This window comes from Sciurus vulgaris, assembly GCF_902686455.1.
Source record: "Sciurus vulgaris genome assembly, chromosome: 11".
In the NCBI taxonomy this organism is placed as follows: Eukaryota; Metazoa; Chordata; class Mammalia; order Rodentia; family Sciuridae; genus Sciurus; species Sciurus vulgaris.
The window spans coordinates 90,087,911-90,108,609 of NC_136472.1; the positions used below are offsets into that span (position 1 = coordinate 90,087,911).

A 20,699-nucleotide genomic window follows, 5' to 3' on the forward strand; every position below is an offset into this window, starting at 1 on the left:
CTCCTCATTCTCTTGATATCACCAGAAGCCTTGTGAGCAGTCACCACTTAGAGCTAACAAACCCATCCCCCACCACCACCACTACAGTATCACTGCACTGATGGCCATATGAGAAGCAGCAACAGGGCACTCATGATCCTCCAGTCAGAGGGTTATCAGTGAAAGACTAGAGGGAGCCCTAAACTCCCACTCCCACTCAGCAGGAATAAGGAGCATCTCCCCCAGGTACCAGTGGAAGCTAACTTAAGACCTGGACTTCCAATACCACCTGGCAATAACAAGGTGGTCCCCCATTACCCCTGCAGTAACACTGTCAGACCAGAACTGCTAAAACACAATATTTAAATAAAATTCAGAGTCTTATAGCACAATACTCAAAATTTCCAAGTTTCAATAGAAAATGCCTCATGATAGCAAAAAAGATCTCCACTTGAATGACAAAAGACAATCAACAGATGCCCATGTCAAGATCACACAGACGTTAGAATTATCTGACAAGGATTTTAAAGCCGCTATTAAAAATGCTTCAATGAGCAATTGCAAACAAGCTTGAAATGAATAAAAAATTAGAAAGTTGTAGAAAATAAACTGAAATCTAAAGAACTAATTAGAAATTTTACAAATGAAAAATAAACTAAAAATGTCAGTGGAGGGGTTCAGAATGGTGAAGACAAAGGGAATGATCAGTAGGTAGTACAATAGAAATTACCCCATCTGAACAACAGAAAGACTAAAAGAAAATAAGCCCTTAGAGGATATGCAATATTATAACAAAAGATTGAAAATTCATGTATGTCATCAGAATTTCAGAAGGAGAGAAAAAAGAGGTTTAGGGAGGAAAAGTATTTTTAAGAAAATAATACTTGGAAAATTCCAAAATTCAACAAACACATTCAAGTTGAGTAAACATCAAACAGGATAAACCCAAAGAAATCTGTGGCAAGACATATGATAGTCGAAGTTCTGAAAACCATAAGAGAAACAAACAAACAACGCAAATTTGGAAGCAACAAGAGAAATGACACCTTAAAACAAATTCATATAATAGATTTCTCATCAGAATTATGGAGGCCAGAAGCAAGTTGGGACAACTTATTTCAAATGCTGAAAGAACAGAAATATAAACACAGAATTGTATGCTCGGTGAAAATATCCTTCAGGAATGAAGGGGAGATCAAGACTTTGTCAAATGAAGGAAAACTCAGAGCATTTGTCATCAGTAGACCTATCCTAAAAGAATGATTTAAGGGTTTTCTCTTTCCAGAAGAAAAATAATAAAGAATTATGAAGACATCAGGAAGGGAAAACACTGGAAGAAGAAAAACATGGGTAAATGGCAATATATTTTTTTTCTCTTGAGTTTTCTCTTGTTGGATAATAAAAAGTTATAGCAATGTTTAAGACATTTCTTGAAACAGAGAAAACAATTAAGATAATTATATTGTAAATGGGGCAAAGGAACATAATGTTTTATTATTTCTCTATCAGTTGTATTATTTTATTATCTGTTGCTATAACAAAACAACTGAGACTGGGAATTTTATAAGTGAGTTATGTAGTTCAGTTTTAGAAACTGAAAATCCAGGATCAAGCAATCCCATTGCCCCTCTTTTGACCTCTGGTAAGGACTTCCTTGGATGTATCAAAACATGATGGATGGCATGCCTGAGACTGATCATATGGCAGGATAGAAAGCCAGAGAGATTCAGAAGCTAGACTTGCTCTTTTTATAATAATTCTTTCTATTAGGAACTAAGCAGGGTCCCCCAACAACCTAATCACTTTCTGCTAGGCATCATCTCTTAAAGGTTCCATCACCTGTCAACATCATCATGCCAGGGACCAGTTTTCAGCACATGAACCTTTGGGGGACACACTCAGACCATATCCACCCCGTAGTACTAGTCAACAATAAAAAGATAAATGGCAAAATTTTAAAGTGGACAAAGATTTGAATAAACATTGCTCCAAAGAATATAGACAAATGACCAGTAAGCACATGAACAAATGTTCAACATCATTAGACATTAAGAAAATGTCAGTCAAAAAACTCCCCCAAAAAACTGCTATAGCTAATAAACAAATTTGGCAAAGTAACAGATTACAAAATTAATATGTAAAAATTATTAACTTCCTATATGCCAAAAATAAAGATGCTGAGAAAGAAATCAGGAAAACAATTGCATTCACAATAGCATGAAAAAAAAAAAAAATACCGAGGAATAAATCTAACCAAGGAGGTGAAAGAGCTCTACAATGAAAACTACAGAACACTAAAGAAAGAAATTAAAGACCTTAGAAAATGGAAAGATCTCCCATGTTCTTGGATAGGCAGAATTAATATTGTCAAAATGGTCATACTACCAAAAGTGTTATACAGATTCAATGCAATTCTTATAAAGGATCCAATAATATTCATAGAAATAGAGAAAGCAGTCATGAAATTCATTTGGAAAAATAAGAGACCCAGAATAGCCAAAGCAATCCTAGCAGTCCAAAGCAAGAAAAGTGAAGCAGGAGGCATCACAATACCAGACCTTAAACTATACTACAGAGCTATAGTAACAAAAAGCAACATGGTATCGGCATAAAAACAGAATGAAGACCAATGGAACAGAATAGGAGCTACAGAGACACACCCACATAAATACAGTTCCCTCATAGTAGACAAAGTCACCATAAACATACATTGGAGAGAAGATAGCCTCTTCAACAAATGGTGCTGAGAAAACTGGAAATCCATATGTAGTAGAATGAAATTGAACTCATATTCTCACCATGTGCAAAAGTTAACTCAAAGTAGATCAAGGACATAGGCATTAGACCAGTGACCCTGCACCTACTAGAAGAAAAAGTAGACCAACTCTCCACCATGTCAGCTTAGGAACCAAATTCCTTGATGAGACTCATAAAACACAGGAAATAAAATCAAGAATCAATAAATGGCAAACTAAACTTCTTCACAGCAAAAGAAACAATAATGTGAATAGAGAGCCTAAAGATTGGGAGAAAATCTTTACCACGGGTACCACAGATAAAGCATTAATCTTTAGGATATATAAAGAACTCCAAAACCTTAATGCAAAAAAAAAAAAAAAAAAAAACCTCAATCAATAAATGAGCTAAAGAACTGAACAGACACTTCACCAAAAAAGAAATATGAATGGTCAACAAATATGTAAAAAAGTTCAACATCTCTAGCAATTAGAGAAATGCAGATTAAAACTACACCGATTCCATCTCACTCCAATAACAGAATGGGAATTATCAAGAATACAAGCAACAATAGATGTTGGTGAGAATGTGGGGAAAACGGTTCATTCTACATTGCTGTGGTGGGACTGCAAATCCGTGCAATCACTATGGAAAGCAGTACAGAGATTCCTCAAAAACTTGGAATGGAACCACCATTTGACCTAGTTTTCCCACTCCTCAGCATATACCCAAAAGTCTTAAAATCAGCATATATAGTAAAGCAGTCACATTAATGCTTATAGGAGCTCAATTCACAGTAGCCAAGCTATAGAACCAACCTAGGTGCCCTTCAACAGATGAATGGATAAAGAAAATGTGGTGCATATATACACAGTGGAATATTACTCAGGCATAAAGAAGAATGAAATTATGGCATTTACTGGTAAATGGATGGAACTGGAGACTATCATGCTAAGTGAAATAAGGCAATCCCAAAAAACCAAAGGTCAAATGTTCACTCTGATATATGGATGCCAACTCACAACAAGGGAGGGTAGGAAGGGGAAGATTAGAAGTTCATTTGATTAGACAAAATGGAATGAAAGGAAGGAAGGAGGGATGGGAATTTAAAAAAAGAGCATAATTAATTCCTATCCTTATATATGAATACACAATCAATGTAACTCTCAATCAGGTATAACCACAAGATTGGGATCCTAATTTGAATAAAGTTAAACTCCATGTATGTATTATATGTCAGAATACACTCTGCTGTCATATATATCTAAAAATACAAAGAATACCCACAATAAGGTACCCCTTCACATGACTAGAAATAATAATAATAATAATAATAATGTTAATAATAAAAACAGACAATAACAAGTATTGGTGAAGATATGGAGAAATAAGAGCCCTATACATTATGAGTGAGAATGGAAAATGTTGCAGCCACTTTGGAAAACTGTTTGGCTATTCCTCAAAAAGTTAAGCTTAGAGTTACTATAGGATGCAGCAGTTTCACTCCTAAGTATACACCCAAGAGAAATGAAAACATATATCCACACAAAAACTTACATACAAATGTTCATAGAAGCATTGTTCATAATATTCAAAAGTAAAACTAACTCAAATGTCCATCAGTTGAAGAAGGGTAAACAAAATGGGTTATAGCTTTGTAACAGGATATTATTCAGGTGAATTTTGTTATAGTTGAAATATATCTCAGTAGAATTTTGTGAGAAAAAAGCAAAAATGGTTACTTCAATATCAGATAATATAGACATAGTTGTTCACATTTTTATTTGTACCAACCCAAAAATGGAAAATATAAAAAGTCTCAATATGTGAATGGTTAAACAAACTGTGAAATTCATATCATAGAATACTACTTAGCAACGAAAAGGAAAGATCTATTGAAATATACATGGAGATCAAGGATATTAACTGAGTGAAAAAATCTAATCTCAATAGGTCATATGCTGTATGATTTCATTTTATAATAAACTCAAAGTGACAAAATTATAGAGATAGAGAACAAATTAGTGGTTGGCAGGGTAGGAGATGAGGGAGATAAGTGAGCCTCTAAAGGGTACCATGAAGGAGATCATTGCAGTGATTAAAGAGTTTTTGTTTTCCTTTTTTTTTTTTTTGTTTTTTTTTTGGTTCTGGGGTTGAATCCAGGATTTCAGAAAAGCTAAGCACATGTGCAATCCACTGAGCTACACCCTTAAATCATAGTTCTGAATCTTGTTTGTACTTGTGGTCTCTCAAATCTACACGTGTGATAAAATGGCATGAAATTATACATATATATTGGACCAATTTCAACTTCCTGAGATTGATGTTTTATTATAGTTCAAGAAAATGTAAATATTGGGATAAACTAGGTGAAAGAGTTTTCAAACCCAAAACCTCTCTCTAATAACTTTGCAACTAACTGTGAACCTGTAATTATTTCAACCCAAAAAGTATAAACAAAAAAAAATTTTTTTAATAGAAATTTCCTCACAGATGTTGATAAACTGTGCTGCTTATAGGAAGTCTTATCTTTAATGTTAGGTTTTCATAAATGAAAGATACGCTGTTTATTTTATAGATTGAGTCATTGAAATAAAATTGTCAACACAAGATGGCACTAAATAAAAGTAAGAAAAAAGTTTTTCAAAATTGTGGGCTTTGCTACATACAGTTAAAACAAATCTGAAGAAAACATTTATCAAGTGAATCATTGTTTAACTGTGCAGTTAATGAAGTCCCAAATTTACATGAAAGCTGAATCATGTTCAGCTTCAATAATTGAGTTTTAATAACTGGTTCTATCTCCACTAATTGGAACATTTAAGCTTTACTGCACTTTCAAATCATGACTTAAATTTTTGAAGAGGTACACAAGAAAAGAAATGTTGTGAAATCAATCTAGAAATAACTGTTAATAGTAAAATGTTTGTATTCTCTATAATTTACAGTTTTCCAAACTAACAAATAGCTTTGAAAAACTGAGATTACATCAGATGAAACAAAACAAAGTTCACCGAAAAGAACTACCTCACAAAGAAGAAATGCCCTTTGAACTGAGCAATTTAAACCAAAAATTAGAGGTAAGATGTTTTCTTTGTTTCCCTGTGTGTGTTAAAGATGGATTCCCACTGAGGCTGTGTGTGGTACACACAGCGGCATAGACAGCTGTGGTAACGGATCAGCCTCTCATGGAGGAGATTTTTTTAGTGCACCTTCCCCTCAAGCACTTAGTGAATTAAAACATCATTTTGATTTATACATCATTTATACAGATCAGCATTTTGGGAGAGCCAAAAAAGGAAAAAAGTTCAAAGGAACTGCAGCGGTTGAGTGAAATTGAAGGACACCCCTGGGGTCAGTTAAAGCGAATATCTAATAAATCTTTTAGTGGCCATTTAACTATTAGGTACTTAAATCCCACTAAAACCTCAAAACAGTTTCAGAGCAGGGCTTGAAGTTTCAGGGTTTTTTCTTTAAAGGTAAAGCCCCACTCCAATTTAGTCACTCTGTGTCACCCAGGACTTCTAGAATATCAGTCCCAAATGGCTCACGATGTCACCGATGCACTTGTTCTCATTCTTTCAGCTTTCCAGCCTTAAAAAGACAAACCAGCTCTTTGCATCTCTATGTTCCTGAAGTGTTCCTGCTACCAGTCATGTAACAGCACATAGCTTCCGCTACATATTTCTGTTATATGACCTTAGCTGCGTTCCCGGTGCTGCTCAGTTATTTTGAATGGACTCAAGCTGACCCTTACATTATTCCATTCAGTTTCTTTCATTCTTCCCAAGTCCTAAACCCAAGCATCCACACCCTCAGCCAATGATCTCATTTTCCAATTCATTGATTGATAATGATTCTGTACCTCCCAATCACCAAGGGTAGGTAACTTTTTGGAATCTCTTGTCGTTGCCTTTCTCTTTATTTTTCACAATTTAGTCCACACATGCCCCCTCTTGCCTTTCTTCCTATCTTGTTGTCATTGCCCTGTTTCATAAGCCATCATCTTACCCTTAATTTAACAATCCTTCTGTTCCAAAATATCTTCCCCCCCACGTTTGTATTGGTGCATTATAATTGTACATGTTGATGGGATTTGTTGTCATGTATTTGTACATGCACACAATATACAATATAACAATTTAATTTGGCCAATATCACCCCCCCCAGCACTTTCCCCTTCCTTCTCCACCTCTGACCCCTTGGTCCCTTTCCTCTAATCATCTCCCTTTGATTTTCTTGAGATCTGCCCCCATCATTCTTTTCCTTTTCCTCTCTTGCTTCTGCTTATAAGAGAAAACATACAACTCTTGACTTCTGAGTTTGACTTATTTTGCTTAACATAATAATCTCTAGTTCCATTCATTTTCCTGAAAATGACAAATTCATTTTATGGCTAAATAAAACTCCATTGTGTATATATACAATAATTTCTTTATCCATTCATCTGTTGATGGGTACCTAGACTGGTTCCATAGTTTGGCTAGTGTGAATTGTGCTGCTATAAATGTGGGTATGTATGTATCACTGTTGTATGATGACTCTAATTCTTTAGGATAAATACTGAAGAGTGGTATAGCTGGGTCATGTGGTAGTTCAATGCTTAGCCTTTTGAGGAACCTCCATACTGATTTCCATAGTGGTTGTACTAATTTATAATCCCACTAACAGTGTAAAAGTGTCCCTTTTTCTCCATATCATCTTCAGCATTTATTATATTTAATATTGATGACTGAAATTTTGACTGATGTGATAGTTTTGATTTGCATTTCACTAATTGCTAATAATGTTGAATGTTTTTTCATATATTTGTGGGCAATTTGTAATTTTTCTTTTGAAAAATGTCTAGTTTGTGTGTCCTTTTATTAATTGAGTTATTTGATTTTTGGCGTGAAGTTTTTTGAGATCTTTATATACTCTAAAGATTAATTCTCTGTCAGAAGAGTAACTAGAAAAGATTTTCTCCCTCTCTGTAGGTTCTCTCTTCATATTCCTTGTTGTTTCCTTTGCTGTGAAGAAGCATTTGAATTTGATGCATCCCATTTATTAACTCTTGGCATTATTTCCTGAGCTTTAAGGGTCCTACTTAGAAAATGTTGCCTGTGCCTACATGCTGGAGTGTTGATTCTACACTTTCTTCTAGGAATTGTATAGTTTCTGGTCTAATCCCTAGGTCTTTAATCCATTTTGAGTTCATTTTTGTGTGGGGTGAGAGATGAGGGTCTAGTTTTATTTTTCTACATATGGATAACCATTTTCCCAGCACCATTTGCTAAAAAGGCTGTCTTTTTTTCAATGTATGTTTCTGATATCTTCGTCAAGAATCAGATGACTGAAGATGTGTGGGTTTGTCTCTGTGTCATCTGTTCTGTAGTATTAGTCTATGTGTCTGTTTTTATGCCAGTACCATGCAGTTTTTGTTACTGTAACTCTGTAGCTTAGCCTTAGCATTATTATTATTATTTTTTTTGACTCAGAATTGTTTTGGCTATTTCTTGGTCTTTTATTCTTCCAAATGAATTTTAGTACTGTTTTTTCTAGTTCTTCGAAGAATGTCATTGGTATTTTGATGGGAATTGTATTGAACCTGTATATTGCTTTTGGTAGTCTGGCCATTTTTAACAACATTAATTCTGCCTATCTATGAACATGGGAGGTCTTTCCATCATCTGAGGTCTTCTTCAATTTCATTTTTAAATGTTCTATAGTTTTCATTATAGAGGTCTTTCACCTCCTTGGTTAGTTTGTTTTTGTTTTTTGTTTTGGGTTTTTTGTTTGTTTGTGTGTTTGTTTTTAATGCTAGTATGAATGGAATTGTCTTTCAGATTTCTTTTTCAGCAACTTCATTATTGATATGTAGGAAGCTAAATATTTTTGCATGCTGATTTTGTAACCTGCTACTTTATCAAATTTGTTTATTAGCTCTAGCAGTATTTTGGTGGAGTTTTTTGATCTTCTAGGTATAAGATCATATCATTTGCAAATAGTAATAATTTGACTTATTCCTTTCCTATTTGTATTCATTTCCTTCTCTTGCCTAATTGCTCTGTCTAGAATTTCTAGCACTATAGTAAGTAGGAGTGGTGAGAGTAAACATCCTTGTCTTATCCTAGATTTTAAAGGAAATGCTTTTAGTTTTCCTCCCCCCATTTACTACAAGATTTGCTTTGGGTTTTTCATATTTAGCCTTTATGATGTTGAGGTAGGCTCCTTCTACCCCTAATTTCTTCAGTGTTCTTATCATGAATGGGTGCTGAATTTTGTAAAAGGCAAATGACTAAGTGATTTTTGTCCTAAATTCTATTTATGTGATGAATTTCATTTATTAATTTGCATTTATTATGCCATTCTTGCATCTCTGGAATAAAACCAACTTGGTCATGGTATATAATCTTCTTAGTATGTTGTTGCTAATATTTTATCAAGTTCTTTTGCATCTAAGTTCATCAGGAATATTGGTCTATACTTTTTTTCCTTGATGTGTCCTTATCTGGTTTGGTATGAGTGTGATTCTGGCTTCACAGAATGAGTTTGGAAGTGTTCCATCCTTTTCTATTTCATAGAATAATTTGAGGAGTATTGGCATCAGTTCTTCTTTAAAGGTTTGGTAGAACTCAGCTGAGAATCCATCTGGTCCTGGGCTTTTCTGTGTTGGAAGACTTTTTATTGCTGCTTCTATATCATTATTAGTTATTGGTCTATTTCACTTTCTATGTCTTCTTGATTCAGTTTTGTCAGATCATATTTGTCTAGAAATGCATACATGTCTTTAGGTTTTCCAATTTATTGAAGTATAAATTTTCAAAATATTTCCTAGTGATCCACTGGATTTCTATGATATCTGTGGTGATTTCTCATTTTTCATCTCTAATTTTACTGATTTGGGTTTTCTCTCTTTTTCTTTTGGTTAGTTTGGCTAAATGCTTATCAATCTTGTTTATCTTTTCATTAAAAAACTGTTTCATCAACCCTTTATATTTTTTTATTCTCAATTTCATTTATTTTGGCTCTGATCTTAATTATTTCCTTCCTTTTGTGGAATTGGTTTGTTTCTCTTGTCAAGGGTCTTGAGATGCATCATCATATTAATCATTTGGAATCTTTCTGATTTTCTTATGTAGGCACTCATACTATAAACCTTTCTCGTAGAACTGCCTTCATAGTGTCCCAGAAATTCTTGTAGGTTGTATCTCTGTTCTCATTTGAGTCAAAGAATTGTTAAATTTCTCCCTTGATTTCCTCTATCACCCATTCATCTTTCAAAACTGTATTATTCACAAATAACAGTAAATGTTGGTAAGGATGTGGGGAAAAAGGTACACTCATATATTGCTGGTGGGAATGCAATTTGGTACGACCACTATGGAAAGCAGTGTGGAGATTCCTCAGAAAACTTGAAGTGGAACCATCCTTTGACCCAGTTATCTCACTCCTTGGTTTATCCCCAAAGGACTTGAAATCAGCATACTATAGTGACACAGCCACATCAATGTTTGTAGCAGTTCAATTCATAATAGCCAAGCTATGGAACCAACCTAGGTGCCCTTCAACAGATAAAGAAAATGTGGTATATGTACACAATGGAACACTGCTCAGCCATAAAGAAGAATGAAGTTATAGCATTTGCTGGTAAATGGATGGAAATGAGGACTATCATGCTAAGCGAAATAAGACAATTCCAAAAAACCAAAAGCCAAATGTTCTCTTTGATGTGTGGATGCTAACACACATAAGGGGCAGGGGGGTGAAAAATAGAAGTTTGTTGGATTAGTCAAAAGGGAATGAAGGGGAGGAAGGAGGGATGGGAATAAGAAAGATAGTAAAATGAAATTATGTCCATAATTTTCCTATGTTCATTTATGAATATATGACCAGTTAAATTCCCTATCATGTATAATCACAAGAATGAGAGCCTATTTAGAAAAAGTTATCCTTGATGCATGTATATGTCAAAATACACTCTACTGTCATATATATCTAAAAAGAACAAATTTTTTTAAAGTGAAAAGTATACTATTCAATCTTCACATGTTTATATAGTTTCTATAGGGTTTTGTCATGTTAATTTCTAATTTTGTACCATTATGATATGATGAAATCATATCTTTTTTTATTTACTAAGAGTTGCTTTGTGACCTAAAATATGTTCTATTTTGGAAAAGGCTCCATTAGTCACTGAGAAGAATGTGTAGTCAGCTGTTGCTGGATTAAATATTCTATAGACAGCTTTTATATCCCATTTGATTTATAATAAATGTTTAGGTCTGAAGAAGTCTTTACTGAGTGTATGTCTGAATGATTTATCTAATGGTGAAAGAGGTGTGCTAAAATCACCCAGTATTATTTTACTAGGGTCTATCTGAGGCTTTGATTGGAGTAGTGTCTCTTTAATGTAATTACTTGCACCCTTCTTTGTCTCTTCCAATTAATTTTGGTCTGCTTTGTCAGATATAAGAGTAACTACTCCTGCTTGTTTTCATGTTTCATTCACATTGTATATCAGTTTCCATCCATTCAGCCTATGACTAGTCGTCTTTGCCTGCAAGGTGTGTCTTTTGCAAACAACATATAGTTGAGTTTTGTTTTTTAATCCAGTCTGCCAGCCTATGTATTTTAATTGGAGAGTTCAGATCATTTACATTCGATGGTAGTACAAAGAGATGTTAATTCCTTCCTTTTTGATATAATGTTTAATTTGATCCTCTTCCTCATTTTCTGAGGTGCTCTTAAAATAAGATTCATTCATTTGTGAACTATAGAGTTTGTTTTCTATTTCTTTGTGGAGTATTTTTTTAAGTTAATTCTGTAGTGTCAGTTTGTCATGAATTCTTATAGTTTCTGCTTATCTTGGAAGTTTTTCATTTCCTCTTGAATTTGAAGGATAGCTTTGCTGGAAATAGCAATCTTGATTGACAGTTTTTTTCTTTCAGGACTTGGAACACATCATTCCAAGTCCCTCTGGCTTTTAGAGTTTGTGCTAAGAAATTGGAAGTGATTCTGATAGGATTACCTCTAAATGTGACTTCATATTCTTCTCTTGAGACTTTTAAAATTCTATCCTTCTCATATATATTAGGCATTTTAATTATAATGTGTCATGGAGAGGTTCTTCTTTAATCTTGCCTATTTAGGGTTCTCAGTGCCTTCTGTATCTTGTTTTCAAGTTTTGGAAATTTTTCTGTTATTTCCCTGAAGAAATTATCAATTCCCTTGGCCTGCATCTCACAACCCTTCTCCATTCCAATGATTCTTAAATTTAGTCTCTTAATGTTATCTAAGAATTCTTGTATATTCTCACCATGGTTACTTATTTTCTTTCATATTGTCTGAATGTTCAGGTTCAGCCACTTTGTCTTACATCTCTGAGATTCTGTCTTCAACATGATGTACTTTATTAGAGAGACTTTCAACTGAACAGTTAATTTGATTTATTGTGTCTTTCATGTCCAAGATTTCTGTTTGGTTCTTTTTCAGTTTTTCTATTTCCTTATTGAATTTTTCATTCCTATCCTGTACTGATTCTATCATCCATTCAGTTTTCTCTCTTCTCTTGAAATTCATTGATCATTTTTATAGTTATTCTTTTGCATTCTCTATCTGATATCTCATCAACTTCAATATCTTTGGGGTCAGTTGCTGGCTCCTACCTTGGGAGATGTCATGTTACCTTCTTTTTTTATATTTCTTGTATTTCTATGTTGAGTTTTATGCATCCTTTTGGAGGTATTTCTCATATGCTCTGTATGAGCCTTTTTAGGTTACAGTCTTCACTTGCTCAAGTTTCCTAGAGTGATCTAGATTGAGACCCCTGCCTCATAGGCACCCTTGGCCTTTGTTCTAATTCTCTTTTTGCCTTGGCAGTGGATGTTTGCATAGGTAGAATCTGAGTGTCCACACCTATATGTTTCTACTTGGGGCCTACTCATTAGTTTGGATTTTTGTCACTTGAATTCTTTATATCAAAATACACCTGAATATTAAGTGTGATTAATTTGTGTGTGGATCAAGGTGCACTGTCTTTTGGTTGAGTTTGGCTCAATAGCAGAGTCTCTACCCTGTGAACTTGTCCCAGAGAAGGTTCCTATTACCTCCAAAATAGCGCAAAACAAATACTAGCAACAACTGATGCAAACAATAAACATTAAAATAAACACCCAGTTTCTACTATGACATCAACATTAATTATCACAGAAAATAGGAATGGTGGGGTCATCAGTTGTCAACAGTCAAAACAATAACCATGAATTTATCTGGCTTTAAAGTAAACAACAAGTGTCAACTATATCATCCACAGTAATAATTTCATCAGCATTAATAGTAGGGGCAAGAGTAATATAAACCAAGATTGTAAAGATATAGTTAATTAAGGGAAAAGAAAATGTGCTAGCATGGTATGAGTTTACAATTTCAAAAAGTGAACAGAGAGAATGCAGAAGAGATGTAGATGTAGCAGGTAATGGTTATAAGGAAGGAGGAGAAAAAAATAGAATAAACAAAGTAAAGGGAGAAAGAAAGAACAATAGAATTTGGTTGTTTGCATGAGAAGGAGGAGAAACAAGAGAAGCAAACAAATAAAAACAATATAAAACAAAACTAAAATATATGAACCAAAAATCCTAACCCTCAAAAGACAAGGCAAGGAAAAATAACTACATTAAAAACTGCTAAAAATGAGAAAAAGAAATATACATATATGTATACACACACACACACACACACACACATATATATACACACATGTCCACCAATCAGCCCATCAAGAACTTTCTCTCTTTCTCTCTCACCCCAAAACAAACAAAACAAAGCAGGGAAAAGAAAGAAAAAAAAAAAAAAAAAGCAAAAGGAAGAATAAAAGAAAGATTCTTAATGAAAAATGATAGCATCGTCTCCACTGAGAATGGCCAACATTGTTGATGAGAATGGATGGTCCATGTCTGTGCCCAATTGTCTTTTTGTTTCTTCTTGAGCTGTGAGAGTGAGAGCAGGGGCTAGGGGTTGTTAACCTCTTCCCCTTTCTGTGTTGCTCTCTGAGCTGCCAGTTGGAGTGACCTAAGCCTGAAACTGGTTGAAATAATTCTCAGATTCCCTTCTCATCAGTATGAAGTAGAATGAAGTGGAATGTATTACCAATTGGAGTTTTGTCTGCACAGACTAGATTGGTACATTCCTAGGGTGGAGCTGCTACAGAGGTCTATAAGGGAGTTCCAGTGGCTGGTGCTTAGGCCTAATCAGGCTTTCTCGAGGGAGGGTGTTGTTGGGTGGTATCTGCTCTGGAGACATTAAATCAATACACTCCTAGGGCATGGCAGTTGCAAATCTCTGTCAGAGGTCTGAATCCTAAGAGCCTCCCAAGAATTCCACACTTGCAGCAGGGGAGCCAATCCTCCACACACTCTGCTGCCCAGGAATGCAGCCTTCCTGAACTTGGTCCCTGAGAGTATTCAAACCCACCTATTCAGATTCCCAACCTACTTCACCCAGTCTCATGAACTGCCAGACTCAAAGGAGAAACCAACTGAGTTCCCCTTCACTTTTCCAACTTGAATCTACCTGGGTATAATCTCTGTGCCTATTTGACTCCTGTTTTTGCTAGGTACACCTTAGGCCACATGTCAGGCACTTGCCAGGATAATATGATAATGTTTGCTAGGATGGCCCTGTCCCCACAGCAGCAGCAGCTGCAGTGTGGCTGCTTCAAGATGTCTCCCACCTCACTCTCCACAGCCAGTTGGGAAACAGAACACTTTTCAGGCACCAGGATACAGTATAGCCTCTAAGTCTGCTAAGTGCAGGCCTCTTTTCTGGTGTCAGGTTTTTATGTACCAAATCTGTGTTTCTGTATTCTCCCTCTCTCTGTGGTGAACCAGTACTCCTGCAGCTGCCAATGTTATAATCAGCTTGACTCTAATGTATTTTTTGTTCTTTGTTTAATATACCCAAATGTTGGATTCTCTAAGATACTCTGTCCAATCTCTCTTTAACCTACCTTACCAAGGAGCATTACTCCTGCTGCTTGAATCCTAAGCCATGGAACAACTAGGAATGCAGTCTTCCTCTAAACCACCATCTTGAATCTCCTCCAAAGTATTTTAAAGAGCAAAGAAAAATAAGGTCTGTAAATCATAGCCCGAAAAACCTTGCCTGTTGCAAGAACTTTGTAGGAAGTTCTGGATATTATCCTTAGAATTCCTGCAAATTTTATATCTTACTGGATAATATACAGTTCTTCAAATACAAATGACTATCACTAAGTAAATTAGCCCTCTAGGAAAATTCACGATGTAGTACTTACTCTCTGACTCTAATACAGGTATAACCACTTGACCTCAGAATTATCCTAGAAGATACCTGAAGATTGCTCCTTAATACATATATTCTTTCACTGAATATGAAGATAAAGTCACTGATTATTCATTTGATTGATTTTTCATGGGCTTTTGGTAGAGAACTACATTCTTATTATTTTGACAAAAAAAGCCTTACATTAATATCTCCCTAAAGTACTCTGTGTGTGCACATTTTACATTTACTAGACTATGTAAGCTAAATCTCGTGAAATGATAGTGGAAATTAATAGCAGAATATCTTCTGATATATTTATACTTATATAAAAATTTTAAGGGCTGGGGAGATAGCTCAATCAGTAGAGTGCTCGCCTTGTAAGCACAAGGCCCTGGGTTCGATCCCCAGCACAGCAAAAATAAATAAATAAATAAATAAATAAATAAATAAATAAATAAATTTTAAGCACACTATGTAGATATAGTTTAACTTACATAATTATAGAAACAGTTCATGTAACTGTTTTTACTAATGGCCATTTGAAAATTTAACATGTAGGATATGGGCTATTCCAGTTTTATTCTACAGTAAATCTGTTTTTCCTTTAGGATAAACATTTATATACTGCTATAGTAATAGCAATAGAGAGCAGCAATAGTGGAAGAATATATTAAGTTTATAATTTAAATCGTGCCTGACCAACTCATTTATTCACCTGTAAGCTCACGAGTTATTTGCCTCACAGAGATTCTATTGTTTCATTAGCAAATGAGGCTTAAAATTACATGATAGGCAATATTGTGGTCATTGCAAAATATATATATATGCATATATATATATACATATAAATATAAACATAAATATATATGTATATATATTTAGAGGCACACTGAAACATTTAGGGGTTAAAATACATGAGGTCAGAAAGTTGCCTGAAAACACAAGGAAAAGATAGAAATGAGGTTATACCTGTATTAGAGTCATAGAAATATAAATTAAGTTGGTGGTAGTTAAGCTGGGTGAAGACTACAAAGTAGTTTGCTTTTTACTCTTTTATGTAAGGATGAAAATTTTCCTTGCGTAGTGTGGGGGCACATGCCTATAATCCCAGTGGCTTGGGAGACTGAGGCAGGATGATCATGAGTTCAAAGCCAGCTTTAGCAACTTAACAAGGCCCTAAGCAATTTAGTGATACCCTCTCTCAAAATAAACTATTTAGAAAGGGCTGGGGATGTGGCTTGGTAGTTGAGTGCCCCTGGATTCAACCCCCAGTATAAAGAAAAAATCTAATATAAGGTAAAAACCATCTTACAGATTGAGGTTATAGAGTCCCTGACAACTAGTAATCACTAAAAACGATCTCATAGAGGGCTTTAAAAGAATGTAATAACATAGCAAACTCTAGAAACTAATTTAATGACCCTGACCCATTCTCAACCACAAAGATCCAGAAAAGGCTTTCCAGTCTTGGAAAACTTACCCCGGAGGTCTAAGTCAAGGCTACAGATGTTCTTAAGCCTACACCAGCATCTCCAGTCTCTACAAAAACCTGGAGGAAGTTCTCTAGGGTTCTGCATGATTTTACACTATTGTTTATATTGTACTGGCTAACTAGTGTTGAAGGCAACACATCTGTATGAGAAGGGAAGCCAGCTGATACATCAGTAAGATAATATTTCTAGCAATTCTTGACCTCATTTCTGCCAAAAATACTAATCATAAGGAATGAAAGTTAATGCTTCTGCCTCTCCCTAAAGCATGTTGAGGAATATTTATTCTCAAGATTAGCTGAGATTGGGTATGTCATGTTGTCTTTGTATTATCTAAAAGATATTTACTGCTTAAGTCAACCTTGAGCAAAGGTTACCCCCCAAAGCTTCAAAAGTTAAAACCAAGAAAAAAAATTTTAAATCTAGATTGCATTGATTTGAAAATGCAACCTTTTTCTACTAGAGCCTAATTTTGGAAATTGGTCACTATTACTGAAGACTGTTTTCCTGAACTGAATTTTTATACCATGTGTCAGAATCAAAGTCAAAAGCTTTAAATAAACTGTTTCCCATTAACCTAGTAAAGACAATCTATGCTCATAAGGCATTTCTACGTATTTAGAATGGGGTATCCATATTTCTCAGGCCTTATATGATCACTTAATTTCAGATTACCTATAACTGTTGTAAAAGCTTCCTAATTTATAGGTTTCCTTAACTAATTGTTTTGGGCCTTTTGAATTTGTAAAATAAAAATGTCCCCAAATGTTCTTTTAAATAATTTCTGTATAGAAAAATATGAATTGCCATATTCTTATTTTCAGTAAGATGTAACTTTCATTCTTGAAATTTTCCAGCATAGCCAAGCCAGTAATTTCAGCTATCTTTAGAACATTACAGATCAGTATGGCTAAATGAGCTATGTTCCAATTTGACATATTAGGGTATTGCTTTTATGTGACAATATTAATTGTACTTGTCATTTGTAAAATCACTTGCTTATGTGTACATTTTCCTACCTTACCATTTCTTGACTTTTTTCTTCAAAAATAAAAAACTTAATCATAAAACATTTCCACGTTCTCCTCTCTCTACAGTACCTGGTAGACATTAGGTGCTTAACAAATATTACTGAATTGGTGGTTGGAAACATCAATATACTCATGATGTATATATGCAAAATTATATAGCCATGGACTTAGTAGTTCTAGAGTTTGTTTCCAACCATGTAATTTTCTTTGCAACTCTTAGTGAGAAATGTTTAATTCTAGGAAATGCTAATACTGTATTTTTGTTTATATATTGTGGAATATAAATGGTACCTGGCACTGTGAGAAGCATAAAAGTAATAAAATAAATAGTCCTTAGCCTTAAGTTGCTTGAAAGCTAGAAAGAAAGATAAGATATAATGACCATTCCTAGGCAAAAGTGAAAAGCCATGATACCTCCAAAGCCTTATCCTTTACTCATGTTATTAAGTTGTGAACAGATAATTACGTTCTGTGGCTACATTACTTGAACAAAAACTTGAAGAACCAAGCATGCTTTATCAAAGTAGTTCCAGTATTCCTTCCCAGGTAACCCAGTTGGTATTGTTTAAAGTCTGAAATGCTTTTTCTGTCCCCAGGAATGAGTTGATTTTGGCTTCTCCTTGGATAGTAGATTTGGAAGTTACAAAGGGATAAAGTCGCAGTATTAGTTCAAGCTGCTATAATACACTAACAGCAAACCTATTTCTCAGTTCTTGAAAGTTGGAAGCCCAAGGTCAGAGTGCTAGCATGGTCAGATTCTGGTGCAGGCCCTCCTTGTGGTTCAGAAATGGCTTTCTGCTGGTGTATCCTTACAAAGCAGAAGGAGGAAAGGGAGGAAGCTCTTTCATATCTTTTATGAATGGGAAATGAATCCCATTCATGTTGACTTCAACATCGTAAGTTAATTACCTCCATAAACCTCCCTCTCCACTTTTCATTACATTGCACATTGGGCTTTAACATATAGACTTAAGGACACAAACATTCAGTCCATGGTAGTCACTAAGCCCAAACACTATATTGTTAAACAACAAGGTTCATTTGGTGACTGAGCTTAGGGGATGAAAGAAGGGAAAAAACTTGCTGTCACAAAGTACTAGTTGATGCAAAAAGTTGTTGAAAACACCCTTATTAAGAATCATTTGTAGCTAAAGCAATCCTCAGTAGAAAGAGCAAAGCAGGAGGTATCACAATACCAGATCTTCAACTCTATTGCAAAGCAATAGTAACAAAAATGGCATGGTATTGGTACCAAAATAGACAGGTAGATCAATGGTACAGAGTGGAGGCATGGACACAAACCCAAATAAATACAATTTTCTCATACTAGACAAAGGGGCCAAAAATATGCAATGGAGAAAAGATAGCCTCTTCAACAAATGGTGCTGGGAAAACTGGAAAACCATATGCAGCAGAATGAAATTAAACCCCTATCTCTCATCCTGCACAAAAATCAACTCAAAATGGATTAAGGACCTCGGAATCAGACCAGAGACCCTGCATCTTATAGAAGAAAAAGTACATCCAAACCTTCAACTTGTCGGCTTAGGATCAGACTTCCTTAACAGGATTCCCATAGCCCAAGAAATAAAAGCAAGAATCAACAACTGGGATAGATTCAAACTAAAAAGCTTTCTCTCAGCAAAGGAAACTATCAGTAATGTGAAGAGAGAGCCTACAGAGTGGGAGAATATCTTTGCCACTCATACTTCAGATAGAGCGCTAATTTCCAGAATCTATAAAGAACTCAAAAACTCTACACCAAGAATACAAATAATCCAATCAACAAATGGGCTAAGGAAATGAACAGACACTTCACAGAAGAAGATGTACAAGCAATCAACAGATATATGAAAAAATGTTCAACATCTCTAGTAATAAGAGATATGCAAATCAAAACTACCCTAAGATTTCATCTCACCCCAATTAGAATGGCGATTATCAAGAATACAAGCAACAACAGATGTTGGCAAGGATGTGGGGAAAAAGGTACACTCATACATTGCTGGTGGGGTTGCAAATTAGTGCAGCCACTCTGGAAAGCAGTATGGAGATTCCTCAGAAAGCTTGGAATGGACCCACCATTTGACCCAGCTATCCTACTCCTTGGCCTATACCCAAAGGACTTAAAATCAGCATACTACAGAGATACAGCCACATCAATGTTCATAGCTGCTCAATTCACCATAGCCAGATTGTGGAACCAACCTAGATGCCCTTCAGTTGATGAATGGATAAAGAAACTATGGTGTATATATATATACAATGGAATATTACTCAGCCATAAAGAATGATAAAATTATGGCATTTGCAGGCAAATGGATGAAATTGGAGAATATCATGCTAAGTGAGATAAGCCAATCTCAAAAAACTAAAGGATGAATGATCTCGCTGATAAGCGGATGAGGACATATAATGGGGGGTAGGAGGGGTTAGCGTTAGGGTTAGGGTTAGGTTTAGGGTTAGGGATAAGGAGGGTGGTAAGAATGGAGGAAGGAAGGACTGTATAGAGGGAAAAGAGAGGTGGGAGGGGTGGGGGGAAGGGATAAAAAATAACAATGAATCAAACAACATTGCCCTATGTAAATTTATGATTTTTAATAAAAAAGAATCATTTGTTATCAGATTTATATTTTAATAAATAAAATGTTTAATATTTTTACACTAGGATTGTTACAGATTACATATTTTCTTAGCAAAAATTAGAAGATATAGGTTGAATATCCCCAATCTGAAAATTTGAAATCTCAATGCTCTAAAACTCAAAACTTTATGAGCACCACCATGATGTCACAAGTGGAAACTTCCACACCTGATCTCTTAGGATAAGTTGCAAAGCATAGGCATGCTGAAAGTATTGTATTAAATTGCCCTCGGTCTACGTATATAAGGAATATATGAAACAAATGAATTTTGTGTTTCCATCTGTGTCCCATCCCCAATGTATCACTTTGAACATATGCAAATATTCCAAAATCTGAAATCTGAAACACACTGGTTCCAAGTGTTTTCAGAAAAGGAATACTTAACCTATAATAAAATCCAACATCAATGATTTGGTACTTTTTAAAATTGTTTTCCTAGTAGGCAAAGAGCAGACTTAACTTTTTAACTTTTTTTCCTCAGAATAAAGATGTACAAATGACAGAAGCCCTACTCATTGTGCTACAAATGAATCAAT

The 20,699-nt window shown here is 34.9% G+C and overlaps 1 protein-coding gene across 8 annotated transcripts in view; it reads left to right on the forward strand.

Moving 5' to 3' along the window:
• The window catches only part of DEUP1 (deuterosome assembly protein 1), a 97,141-nt gene that overhangs the window by 21,033 nt on the left and 55,409 nt on the right, over positions 1–20,699 (forward strand). For 6 of the 8 annotated variants that reach the window (XM_079103626.1, XM_079103630.1, XM_079103629.1 and 3 more), the window contains exon 5: positions 5,664–5,795. In XM_079103626.1, coding sequence (XP_078959752.1) covers positions 5,664–5,795 — 132 coding nt within the window. Of the gene's footprint in view, positions 1–1,264; positions 1,330–5,663; positions 5,796–20,699 lie in introns of all 8 variants that reach the window. The other 2 variants (XM_079103631.1, XM_079103632.1) reach the window with 1 other exon arrangement.